General features: G+C 38.7%; 1 protein-coding gene across 1 annotated transcript in view; it reads left to right on the top strand.

Annotated features, from left to right (window-relative positions):
• The window catches only part of CFAP99 (cilia and flagella associated protein 99), a 58,679-nt gene extending 44,932 nt beyond the window's left edge, over positions 1–13,747 (top strand). The window contains exons 14-16 of the mRNA XM_014966741.1: positions 1,794–1,999; positions 10,772–10,934; positions 13,231–13,747. Coding sequence (XP_014822227.1) covers positions 1,794–1,999; positions 10,772–10,934; positions 13,231–13,398 — 537 coding nt within the window. The 3' untranslated portion in view covers positions 13,399–13,747. The remainder of the gene's footprint in view (positions 1–1,793; positions 2,000–10,771; positions 10,935–13,230) is intronic.
• Positions 13,748–14,024: the final 277 nt, after the last annotated feature.

Genomic DNA, 14,024 nt, shown 5'->3' with positions numbered 1-14,024 from the left:
GAGAAGGTACAGGGACCAAAACTGCAGGAGAGACTCTTGCAAATCTTGGGGAAGTGCCCAGGGATGGACACCTGAGACACATTCTCCTTCACTGACAAGCCTGTATCATTAGAATCTCCAGAGTAACTTAATAATAATCCCTCTTAGGCACCAATGTTGAAGCACCAGAAAGCCAAGACTGGTTATTTGTCATACTCGATTTTGTCATTTTATTGCCCTTTCCTCCCACACGTGCCCTGCCCCTCGCTCTGCCTCACTGCTTTCATCATCTCTCTTGGCTTTCCCCCTATTTCATGGACCCACTGCTCTGAAGAGCCAGAGAATGGTCACTGGAAGACAAGTACCTAACTAGACTGCTTAGGTGGCATCCCAGACCAGAGAAGAGGGACTGCACCCAGGTTAATTCTTGCAAGCAAACTGATAATCTGAGCATCAATCTATGACAGAGCATCCTTCTCTTTTCCTGTTTTTGCTCCTTCCCCTTCATGTTTTGTTTTTTGAAAAGCTCAAATGCAGAAAGGGGACTACTATTCTGTCAACAACTCGCTCAGCATTCAATACAAGGGCTTTTTTTTCCTGCTAAAAAGGATTGCTTGAAAAATTGAAGGCTCTTTAACTGAGTAATTTCTTTCCATTAAAAGGATTGTAATGAGTTTATCATTACCACTTAATTTCAGTCTGAGAAATACAATTTGGAGGAGTGTTTGTTCTTTTGGATTCTGGCCCCGTCGTCTCCTTCATCCTTTCCAAACTTTGTCATTAATTTTCTGTCACTAGTTCTGTGGAATTAAATTCTAACCAGTGTTTCACTCTTAATGTTATACAACTATATAGCAAGAGTCAGGTTAGCATCTTGACTTCCTGCACCCATATATTCCATTATAACATGTCATGGTACAAGATACTCACTGAAGATGTGTACCAAAACTATGTTAAGATAGACAAAAGAATATTATTTGGTGTAAAATGGATTAAATTTTGCAAATAAAGGTATACAGGAGCTCAGTATTTGTGTGGGTTTATGCAAGTTTTCCATATCTGTAGAAGTATATATGAATATACATTGGGAAAGGAAGAGTATATGTAAGAGCAAGGGCCGAAAACTTCAAGTGTTCACAAATCTGTTTAGAAATTATGTGTCTTCGTATGCAAACTAAGGTGCAGAAGTCTCTCGTTACATCTCTGAATCAGGTTCATTATCACTCTCATTGCAAAGTGGATTTTAAAAAGCCTGCATTAAACATTCAGGTTTGAATATTTTAACTTTGGGCATTAAGATCTGAATTTCCTGGGTACAAAGCAGTTTAGTCTTGGTCTTTTCAGATAAAACCAGTAGATGCCATCATAGATCAAATCTATACTTTGGAAAAAGATAAATACAAAAAATGCATATTTTTTAGTGTAAGGTCTGTTCTGGTTTTACAAACTAAAAAAAAAAAAAAAAAGCGGTTTTACACATTTTAAAACTTCGAAATCTAATTAAAACTAAAAAGAAAGTCAACTAGATTTTTTTGGACAGCAAATACATTGTATTTATGATTAATTTACTGTATATTTCAATTTATTTTCATGCATTGTTTTATGAGCCTTGTGTTTTTGCACAGAAAAAAGATAAGCTCTACACCCTAAAAACAGCTTGTAAATATCAGTTAGGTTAGGGCCATCCCTATCTTTTTAGAAGTCAGCATATATTCAGCATGATTTGGAACACGATCAAAATATTCTGGGTTTACTCATTTACTCTCCCCTTGGTATTTACAGTGTTATTTAAATCTATATCTCATGTTCTCTAGACTGGTGGCCATGGTTTAATTTGTGAAATGTCAATAGTGGAACTACGTGAACGCCTCGCTCTACTCAGAGAAGCACAGAAGGCAGCAGAGGAAGAGAAGAGAGACCAGATAATTCACGAAAAACAAGCTAAGGAACAACTTCTTCTAGACAAACTGGACCAGATTTCCCTGTTCAGAGCAGAACTTGGACGAGCAGCTGCTTTAAAGTCAGTATAAAACAGCCTGTGACATTTAAGACACTGCAACTTGGTTAATATTTTGCTAGCCCCTTGAGGAGAAAAACAAGTAGAGAGCAAAATACAGCCCTTTTATAAATCAGTTTGACTTTTGTCAAGGATTACACTGGGGCCAGAATTTCCTTTTTATACTTGAAAAGAATTTGCATCAGATTAACAAATCTTTTTCATCATTTTGAATTTATGGTTGAAGACACTCCGTAAGCTAGTGTTGACAGTATTGCCCCAGGATTCAGAGCCAATATTATATATTGAGAAAGAAGTTCTGCCTTTCTTCTGTTCCTTTTTAGCTAATCACCACTAATTTGGTGTTATTAGAATCATTATAACTTGTTACATAAAGTGGCTTCTCATTTTCATCTAAACCAATACATTAGGGCTATAGTTTTCTTCCTTGAACTTCATTTGTTATGTGAAAAGGCAGGCCTTATTTTAGCAATTAAAAATATTTCAGAAAGGAAATTTTCTGATAACAATAATAAGTTATAAATTAAATATATTATAGCAGTAGATCAAAGAGAAAAATCTTTGCTTACAGGCTCTCTGATCAAATTTTGTATTCATTATTCATATTTATTATTCATTATCATATTTATTATTCATTGTCATAAAGGATCCATAACCATCATAGATGCCTCACATACGCAGAAGACAGGTCTCTTCCACAAAGAGTTTAAAATCTAATTTAAAGCTATTTAGCAATAAAGCTGAACAGGAAGAAAGCCTGTGTAAAACTGTAAAATCTGGCACACCTCTTGATCTTATGCCATTTTTACTGCATCTTGACTATTTGCCATTTTTTTTCTTGCAAGCTGTCTTTCACCTTTTCACTTTTGTGAATTTAAGAGGTTAGTCCTTGTCTTGTCATATTTATTTTGCAAACAGGTGTTCAGGGTGACATATTCTATCAGGCTAAAGGCACACATCTTAAAACATGTCTTAGATTTGTGTTCATTGCTGAGATACCAAAGGTGGCTTCTGAAAGTTCAGTTCATGCTATTGATTTATCTCCAGTTCTAAATCTCAATTACGGAAGGCAGTATCGATGTATTCATTTAACTAGTTTTCATTAGTTCCAGTTCTAATTTGGTTTGTTGATGATAGTTAATGTCCAAAGACTGGGGTTTTTCTATGTTAGTACTTAAGAAGATAGTTTAATGAATTTAATGAATCAATAACTGCAGCTGCAGTGGACTGATTGCATAGATCAGTGACCCTCTCTTCTATGGCATATATCGAGAAAAGATTTTAAGAATAAAGAAGCTGAAATGGAGCTGGAAACACACTGTCAGTGTACAGTCAGTGTTGTGAAAGCCTGTGGGAGCAACTCCAGCCACCACTTCCCACTAGAGATGCAAACCAGGGATTGAAAACTTCTGAACTATAGAAAACCTGTTTCACTAGTAACTGCTTAAAGCATTGTTTGTTATGCTAGATCTTTTGCAGTGTTAGGTTGATGGTTGGACTCGATGATCTTAAAGGTCCCTTCCAGCCTAGACAATTCTATGATCCCATGTGCACGCTGTGAATTTTGTATACTGCTGGCTTTCTTTAAATAGACTCTTTGGCTTAATTCAGATCTAAAACTGTTCTGATCCTGAAAGAAGCTATGCTTGAATGAGGAGCTAACTTTGATTCACTTCTTGTCCCAACTTCTGAAATGTTTTTTAGAACAGACAGGCATGCCAAAGATGGTAGAATCCAAGTGAAATTAAACACTTAATGTGCAAGCTTCTAGTCAAACTCAGGATAAGTAATACCGTAATTTCAATTGGGCCCTGTTTGCTCTCCAAATAAAGAAAATACAAAGTTTCATTACAGATGTTATAAGCCATTTCCATTCATGTCTCTCAGGCAATCCATGTACCATAACTTGGGAGCATCTACTACAAAGAGGCATCATCAAAGTATAGCAGAAATGTTATTCTTTGGGAGTATATGTAATGCATTTTCATCTAGAATGCAAATGGTGTTATTTCTGTTAATGCAGGAGTACAGCATGCTGGCCTATTTACAAATGCTAGACACTTTGCTGCAGCTTTTATTTCTCTCCAAACAAACTATCAGCTTTGTGTGTTAAACCTGATTTACAGATCTTGAATCCTGAAATATCTATCAAATCAATGTAAGTGATTAATCACTTGCGTTGTATTATTGATACACTGCACAGGAGATGTAAAAAGCAAATTTTTATGTTTACAGAATGAATTCATAATTATAGGGATAGAACAGCGTATCTTACCAATAGTCCTCATAAGATAGCCTTATGCATCAATATAAAATTACATGTTGTATCTTAAATTGGATTATGTTGAAGGCTACTGCTAATTAGCTAAAGTATGGTGGCTAAGCTTTGCTAAACAAATGTGCTTTAGTTAGTGTCAGCTGGAGTTTAATTGGGTCCCCACCAAGCAAGTTGCTTTCAATATCATTTACAAACAGACATACATCAAGACAAAAGCAGCACATTGAGCAAGCATATAATGAGCTATATTAAACAAAATAAGAAATGGAACATGAAAAATTACAGAGACATCAGCCTTTAATAGACTGCAAGCCGTGACATCCATCACAGCAGTGGCTTTGGAAGTGCTCACAGAACACTTAAGAATCAATTCAGTGTGTACGCAGGACATCCCTTTAATTGCTAGAATTTCACACAGCTGGAAAATCAGCACCAGCATATGAAGTAGACACACATTTGTGTTCTCAGCTGTCGAATACCAGCACTAAAAGATTTATGAGTGTTTGAATACATGATAATGTACTAAAGTTATGTGCCTGTATACCTCAGGTACGATTCCCTTTCATTCCAGTGAGGCTACATCTATTACTGCAAGTAATTTAATGCACTAAGAATCAAGCAACGGATCAAAACGCTTGGTGCTGAGGCTCCCTCCATCCACATTATCTGTGGTCTGGGAGGGTTTACTGTGGGTTGAATTTAGTATGGTCTTGGGGCCACATGCTTACATCATTCATGTGGTTTAAAGCTGTCTAGAGGAAAGTTATAGAATCATAGAATGGTTAGAGTTGGAAGGGACCTCAAAGATCATCGAGTTCCAACCCCCCTGCCATGGGCAGGGACACCTCCCACTAGAGCAGGTTGCTCAAGGCCCCATCCAGCCTGGCCTTGAACACTTCCAGGGACAGGGCATCTACAACTTGCCTGGGCAATCTGTTCTAGTGGTTCACCACCCTCATAGTAAAAAATTTCTTCCTGATATCTAATCTAAATCTCTTCTCTTCCAATTTAAAACCATTGCCCCTTGTCCTGTCACTACACTTCCTGACAAAGAGTCCCTCTCCAGCTCTTCTGTAGGCTCCCTTCAGGTATTGATAGGCTGTTATAAGGTCTCCTCAGAGTCTTTTCTTCTCCAGGCATCTCACAAAACCTCACATTCTCAATTCCTGGCTCCTCTGCAAGCCCATCTAATGAACATCACACTTCCTTTTGTTTGTCTCACATAGATGACAGTAGCACATCCATGCTTCCACAGGTCACTGGCACATATGTAAGGTAGACAGAAGCCAGCCTTATTTCAGTTCGTGCTCATGTTCCTGCCTTGTTTGTTATCCTGCTGATTTTCAAGCGACATGACGGTGCCTGCTGCCTGAGCCTCCTCCCCTCTCCAACTCAGGGCAACATCCAGATGAAAGCAGCAGCTGCTGTTCCAGGGCAACACTCTTAACTAACACTAAACCTCCTTCACTGCCTCGTAGATGAGGAAGAAGAATCAGAAAGTTTTTATGAGGACTCCCACCAACACAACAGTTTACCACATGCCCATCTCACACTGTGGCACAGGTGTAGCGAGCTGGGGCTTGGTGCTGTTTTACAAACTATGGTGTGTTTGCCAAGATGGCAAAGCAGTCCTTCCTCTCCCTGCTACTTGCCAGTGCTTAAACCCCTCCTTGACAAGGGGTATTGGCCACACACCAGCGTAACACCTCTCTCTTGGCCTGAACTGGGGAACAGTGGGAATAGTGTGAGGGCAGCCATGGCAGGAGGACAAGGGGGAAGGCTGGTTATGCAGAGGGAGAGGAGAACACCGAGAAGGGAGGGTTGCAGATGAGTAACTGTGATGGTCCTTTCCAAGCAGAACAAGCTCCCTAAAGTAGGTATTCCCTGGAGTGTCCAGGTCTGACTTATGGGGTCAAAGGCCTTCTGGGTGAGGAGGAGAGAAGGGAGCCCCTTCCTCCACAAGTTGTAAGACACCCCAGCAGCACAATGCTGTGATGCAGCACAGAACTGAGGGAAGGAGCAGACAGCACATGGAGGTGGAAAGATGTAATGGGAACACGTACCATGATATCCCTATGTGTGGTTGTTGCTTGAGGTCTTCAAAAATGTAGCCTAGAATGATGAAAAAAGCTGAATAGTTAGCAATATAAGGGACTTTGGTTTTTTACTTCATAATATTTGTGATTTCATAAATTTCACAAGTTTCATAAATTTCACAAGTTTCATAAATACTTGGGGTTCTGCATGTGTTGGCAATAAGGAAGTAAGATTTAGTTTCTCAGTCCTTACTGCTGATAACCAGTTCTTCACTAGTATTGAAACAGAAGGAGGAAATTTATCAGCAATGATGGATCAGAAATATAAATACATGAAGAGATGTTGTAAAGAAGACAGAGTGAAGCTTTTCTCAGTGGTGACCAATGAGAGGACAAGAGGTATAAGGTACAAGAGGAACATCAGGAAATACTTTTTTTACTGTGAGAGTGACCGAGCACTGGAATAGGTTGCCCAGGGAGGTTGTGGAGTCCCCATCCTTGGAGATGTCATCTGGACACAGTCCTGAGCAACTGACTCGAGGTGGCTCTGATTGAGCAGCTGGGGGTGAACAAGACCTCTAGAGGTCCATTCCAACCTCAACCATTCTGTGATACTGTGAATGAACTTTGATTATACAGTTTCATAACCTTTACTTCAAATGAGGAAAACACTGTTATGAATAACAACCACTTGCCCACCTAAAATTAGGTGCTTAATAGATTAATTGTTGTGGAATGGAGTCAGATTTTGAGTCCTTAAATCCCTCACAGTAGTACAAAATAGCAATCAATCTAATAGTGTAGTGCTCTTAAATGTCAAAATAATGACTCCCTTAACAGTGAACTGTTAACAGTTAGATATATTAATTTTTCTCACTGCAATAACTAAGAATTATATAGTGCCAGACAAAAAAGGCAAGGTACCATTAAGTACAAACAGCATTAGTCACTGAGATTGAGAGTATGAGGAAATTAAAAAATAATAATAATTGTTTATTGCACTATAAGGCAATCTTACTTCTGCTTTTAAAAATACACTTGTGTTTATTGCACAAGATTCCATTTTGTAAGGTGAGGTTATAAATACAGTCCTAGCTGCTTAAGTTGATATTTTGCTGCCTAGAATGGTCAAGTAGCCATTTTACTCCATCTCCTACAAGTATTGAATCAGTTAAGAGCTGTGATACGTCTGTCTCCTTATACTTTTGATGTACAGCTGGAGTTTGAAAATTTAAATTAAGAGCAAAATGTAGTTTTCAGAAGGAACCCTCAGTGTAAATCTTCAGATTCCCCGCTTTTTAAACACAGCTGAGAAGACCTAATCTACTGTTCCACGTGTTTTCATTTCCTACAGGAAAACCTTTAATGCTGAATTGCTGCTTCTTCAGTTATAGGCTGGATGACCTCCTGGACCTAGAGTCCACTTGACCAGATGCTAAAATCACAGGGCAGATAGTTAAATAATTACAAGGGATTTGTAAGTAAAGACTCTGGACTGCCAAACTCCATGACAAGTTTGTAAAATGTGAAGTAAGAAAATACTTATGTATTATGTTTTTAAAATTCATTATATTTACTAAGGAAGTCATTGAGACAACAAATGCAGGATGTCAACTGCAGTTTACGATACCTGGAATTTTATTTTAAATAGAAAGAAACTTACATTTTACCTATACTGATGGAATTGTTCTGTACATCCTCATAGTGACCCAAAATCTTTCTGCTGTTGACTGTACGCATAGCTTACACAGAAAGTGAGTAGAAAATGAAAGCAGTGGTAGATAAAGAAATTTTCACTGTTTGCTTTTATATCCATATTCTGTTGAATTTTTCATTCATCCTATACTTTTCCTCCTTTGAGTAGTTTATACCCCAGAGTTCTACAAAATTCCATAAGCACATTCAAGAATCTCATCTCATTCCTCAACACTAAACGGTATTTTCTGACAAGGTCACTGAGCAAAAACTAGAGTTTGTTAAACTATTTCAAATACACACGGACTTCAAAAATATTACAATTTTTCTCAAAGTTTTTGATAGGGCAAGACTCACAAATGGATGGAAGACTCTTGTCTGAGACCAAAACAAAAGAAAATTAACAAATTCTCTTTTGGACCAAAGATTTGCTGTTACATTTTAGGAACTGGTATGATTCTTAAAGATTGGTTTTCATTCAATGTGCTCATTCAATACCAGAAGCTGGTAAATAAACTTAAAAGTAACATTAAAATGGTTTCTGCATAAATTATCACATAAATTTCTACTGAATCTGGAAAGGATTTTTCTAACTATGTACTACCCCATTCTGACTGTCTGGTACCTTACTTCCTTAGAAATACGTGATACGGGGTGACAGAGATTGTATGAGATTTTTCTATCTTCAGTCCTGAAAGTTTTCAACTCACCATCACAGAAAAACATAATTTTAAAATTTCTTTTTTTCATCCCTTCCCCTCTTTGAGTTTCTGTTATGCTCTGTTATGATGGCAGCTGAAAATCTATGAAATTGGCAGTTTTTCGGAACAGTGTAGATGACTGGCACATGATATCATGCAGAAGAGGACTGAATATTAGTCTGAAGATAAGCAACTATAGACAATGTTAATTCAGAAGCAGCTGCTGCTGCCTCATGATGTTAAACCTCTTGCTGTATTTCCTGCAATTGTATTTACAAGAAACTAGATTTGCATGTAATGAAAGGTTTTGCTGCTTATTCCCACCGACAATATTTAATCATCAAGTGTTTACATAAACCCTTATTGTTATATTCTCCTATATCCCTTGGAATGTAATGCCTTGTTACAATGCAAATAGAAATAATCCATGTTCTCAATTAGATTAAACGACAGTACATAATTTTTAGATTTACAGAATAGTGTTAAAAATTAATCTCAGTGTAGCTGAGTATGTCACAGTTGTAAGGAGGACAAGGAAGTGTTATCCTGACCAGACAGGATGCCACAAGCAGCAGAGAGGTGTGGGAAGCATCTCAGGAAAGCAACTGGAAATGAGAAGCCAAGCTAAACTGTGCCCCTTATTTAGAGTTCACAGTCACACTTCAGAATGTAACACAGGTCAAATCTCCCATTTGTCCAGTTCCTGAGGATTTTGGGGACGTTAGTTCAGAACGGCTGCTCTGAAGAATACCTGCTGTTACAGAGAGTTTTCTATTAGCAAAGATGAAGTTAAGGCAGCAGACAAAAGCCATCTCTCCCAAGACAAAAGAAGTGTTTGGATCCCTGCAGTCTTGATACAGACACTTCTTAAAGCAAATTGGTGGTTTTAGCATCAGAAGGAACTTCCTTCTTCCCATTCCTCCAGGTCCTTAAGAAGACTGTGCCTTATACTGAAAACACTGTGGTATAAGACCAAAGAGATAAGGGAAGAGCTCTATTGTAAAACATTTCCAAGGGGCAACCTGTCTGTGAAATTAGTGCTGCCCTGACAGAGTCACAGTTCCAGTATTGGCTGAACAATGCCCCAGAGCAACCAGAGTCTTAATCTGGTTTCCAATAAAAGCAATTGTAATGTCGTACTACCACAACATAAAAGGACCCTTACAAAGCTATCCTTGCCAGCTGAGAGAAGGCATCACATCTAACCTGATGATACATTACAGAATTATGTGTATTCTTTGGTAGAACTGACACTTACTTTAGCTCTGAATTAGGCCAGAGAATTACAGCTGCTCATGACATAATATTAATACTCCAGCGCAATCGTACTGAGCCAAATTCAAGGGCACTGTTGAATAAAAGAGGAAGTTGGGTGTTATCACTAGGCAAGCTGGTGTAACCTACATGACGAAGTTGTGAGTAAATTGTGCCAGTTGGGTGAAAGTAAGCAAAACCAGATAAAATGTAAACTTCAGAGGACAGAAAAGTAGCTACAATAGAAGGGGGAAAAAAGGTTATCGATAACCTCCCTCTTATGCCTTAATTCTATGCTGCACATGATGCTATAAATTTATGCTTGCCTAGACCCACTACCCTTAATTAATACATCACCATTCCATAGATTCGGAATCTGGGCATTGAGATTACACATAAAAGAATATCTTTCACTTGCCAAGGAATACAGCAATCGAGATGAATACTAATGATCCTATAAGGAAAACTCCATAGTTCTCACAAGCAAAAAGCTGCAGTATTATCACAGATTTTGCACATGATTTTTCTAAAGAATGTCATGTCAGGCTTGAAATACTTAAGATATTGTCATCATGGCAGCCTGTGGGCAGAAATTATTCTGTATTGTTTAGTAATGCTGTTCTGTAAACACCAAGAAGCAAGTTGTGAATACCACATTCATTGAGCTATATGATTTAAACCGGTTTTGAGTATAACTGGTTCCCAGAAGCAAGAGAAAATTCATTATTATCAAGGTAATATATGCTCAGATTGATTTATTCTGTGGGTTGATGCTATTTTACCTTCTCCTTGCTTCTTTTTGATTTTGCAGGCAAGAAGAAAAGAAACGAAAGTCCCAGTCTGGTGAAAGGCCTATGAAAGATGAACGCATTTTAAACCTGCAGAAAAAGATTATAGAAAAAACAATGGAGCGTAAAAAGCAAGCGGAACTCTTAAAGATCACCCCCCCGAAATCCAGCATCGCACCGCGGAAGGTCTGGGAGTTACATAAGGGGAAAAGCTCTGCAGTAGACCTGCTGTTCACAGACCTTTGCTCAGTTGCCAGCGCTGGCAGGGGGGGCAGAGGCAGATGGTGCCATCCATGGCTGGCCAGAGCAAGTCCCTGCTTCCTGCATCGGCACAATTCCTCCCAACCATGGCCTTGACCTCACCTTCTTGTCACACATTCTGCTACCACAGCGCAGGGCTCATCCATACGGAACACTTCCCACTTTTATTACCACACACTCTCATCCCATCAAACTGGCATCTTGTGCCCTGTCCCTAACTCCCTTCTCTCTCAGCTTCCTATCGCACACAACCCGTCACACCAAACTGGGATGCTTACCCCCTCTCTCACCCAAGAAGGGTTCCAGTTTATCATTCCTGTGGTTTTTAGCTCACCTTTCCTGGGCCCAGTCCCATGACGTTGGATGGAATCTCCAACAGCCCTGCAGGCTTTATGCTGGTTCACACTGGTTGTCTTTCCCTGGCAAGTGTCTAAAGCAAGCTGGGAGGAGCTGCTGCCGCTGCCGCCTCTGCCATTGCCTCGTGTGTGCCTAACATTTAGAAGTGGTTCATATACCAGCAATAGTACGTGTACCACGGCATATGGAATGCTGCAGTGAACAGTCATGATGGGATCACTTTTAAAAAGCTGTCCTAGCCCAATGTAAAATTAGAACTAAATCTCCCACTCTATTAAAATAATAACTCCTCGGCTATTTTGTGAGAAAGGCAGATGAAGCTGAATTCAATTAAGAGGAAAACTGTATTTTTCAAGTGTGTATAGTTTAAAAACCAAAATAGTGCAATTTTTCAGAGTATCGATGTTTGCTGCCCTCAGAACCCCCATTTCGGGCAAGAAAAACATGTAGGTGCTGAATACAGACAACTAGGTCTATCCCTTTCGGCAAAGAAAACATTGAAGAGCTATTTGAAGAAAGCAGTTCCTAAATTGGGATGGCTTTCTTAAGTTTTGAACACATGCTTAAACACTTTGCTGAATGGCATCCAGAGTAAAGCAGAAGCAATAAATACAGACTTCAAAGGAAAGCAGCCATATAATTACAAATGTGAGATATTTTTAAAAGAAACAATGAGAAATTATAAATTCACAGCTGGAACTTTTGACCACCTGATGTGGGTCTGTATGAGTGCTCTAGTATCATATGAATGAGAAAAAAAGCCAGGGTTTGAAATTTGTTTTGATGTTAGATTTTGTCTTTTTTCTTGAGCTTAGCATTACACAGTAAGTATCTTAAGATATCACAGAGCTTTGTTTATGTGATGCTCAAACGTTAAAACACCTGTGAAAAAAAAAAAAGAAAAGAAAAAAACAATGGAAAAAAATCAAGGTTACTCTAAATTATTTAGCTGTTTTGGTTTCTCTTCCATCAGTGCTGTTCAGCTCTGCGTGACCTATCCAAATGTTACTGCAGGGAAGTGGCTCAGTTCTGGTCAGCTGTTCAGCAGCATCTTTCGTCTACTTGAACAGCATATTGCTCGAAATGGTGTTAGTGTGGCTATAGGAGAAAATTCCTCCCTTAATACAACAAAATAGGTATCTGGCATTCAGTTTGTACTGCTACCTTTTAGGTTCCTCAGTAAGTAGAAAAAAATCTGACATGAACCCCTTGGGTTAAAGTTCAAAGTCCAGACTGTGGCTTCAGTTACATTTGTGATGCCCCTTTAGGCCCAATGGATTTGTGTTCATATAAGTCAAGGTAGCATTTGCGTATAAATAACTATTATATTATTAATAAAACAGACTTTATATTGCAATTTGGAAAACTAACCCTAAGAAAAACTACCATTAATGAAAAAAAAAATCTATTTTTTTTTACCATTTTAAGCAAAGAATCAGATTTGAAAGTAGCAGTTTTCTGGGTTTTTTCAAAACTTTTTGGGGAACGCTCCTTGTGAACCCAGCGTTTGAATCAGCAAACCACTGCAGTCTGACAGGATTTGTGCAACTGTTCATTTATGCCTTCGTGAATAAACTGCTGGCAGAGAAAGAACATAAGGTAGCAGCATTGGAGCAAACCCTCCAGATGTAGTTTTATCTTGATTTAACATTTTGTAGTGTTGCAGCTGTGTTTAATTAAACTGGGCAACTCAAGTTACCTTTCTGTTCATCGCGCTCAGTTTAATGTTGACAAGTTTCCCAATCATGTTAGCAAATAAACTGTGTTGCCAGCCAGCCAGATTATCAAGTAGAAGTTCAGTGTATCCTCTGAAGAGAACCACTGTAGTCTTTGCAGTCTGACCACCCCTGTGTCTCTTTTGCAGGATTCTTTGCAATGGAACCACTGGAAAGAACTGGAAGAGAGTCGGGAACGACAGTTCAAGAACCTTCAACGTGGCTTCATGGCCAGAGAAACAGCTCAGAAAATGGCTGCCTATGAGGCAGCAAGAAGTGGAGCCACAGTCTGTATACTGCGCTCTGAAGTACAATAAAATACATTTGGAACAAATTCAGGCCTGCTGGAAATCTCCCAGTGTGCCTGTTTACCACAAGGTTGAATTTTAATCTTAATTTCACCTTCACAGTGTGATTAGAGAAATTCAGGTCATACAGGCATACTAGAATAAAAACGTGTTAATTTTTTTGTAATAGAATTTTAGTTTTAAGCTATAATGATACTTTTTTTTCTGTTAGAATCAAAAGCTTTAAGAAACCAAAACCTTACCATCAAAGTTCCTACAGTAGAATGGCAAATATCTAGGTAAGAATGTTAAGATCTGTATTCCTGTTATCATTGTATGCTATGCCGTGGTTTGCTGTGCTCATCTTCCAAAAGAATAAAAATGAGGGCAAAAAACCACACAACATTTGTTTACATATGCATCTTCTCAGAAGGCATGGTCAGCCTGAGTTCCTAACCCATCATCTGACATGACAGTAACTGTGTGTAACAGGATCACTGGTTTCAACACCCATTTTAGAAGATGAGGGAAAAAACGCTTAGAAGGTTTAGATGATGCGATAGCCTCTGGGAGCCAGAGACTCGGTTCAGTGACCCAGACAGGCCACCCCTCTATTTGCAGATGTGAATCTCTTCAGTCTTTAAACAGTGGAAGAA

Source organism: Calidris pugnax, unplaced genomic scaffold, assembly GCF_001431845.1.
Source record: "Calidris pugnax isolate Ruff unplaced genomic scaffold, ASM143184v1 scaffold14, whole genome shotgun sequence".
In the NCBI taxonomy this organism is placed as follows: Eukaryota; Metazoa; Chordata; class Aves; order Charadriiformes; family Scolopacidae; genus Calidris; species Calidris pugnax.
The sequence above is the reverse complement of the archived record's forward strand: the minus strand, read 5'-3'. Positions and strand labels throughout refer to the sequence as shown.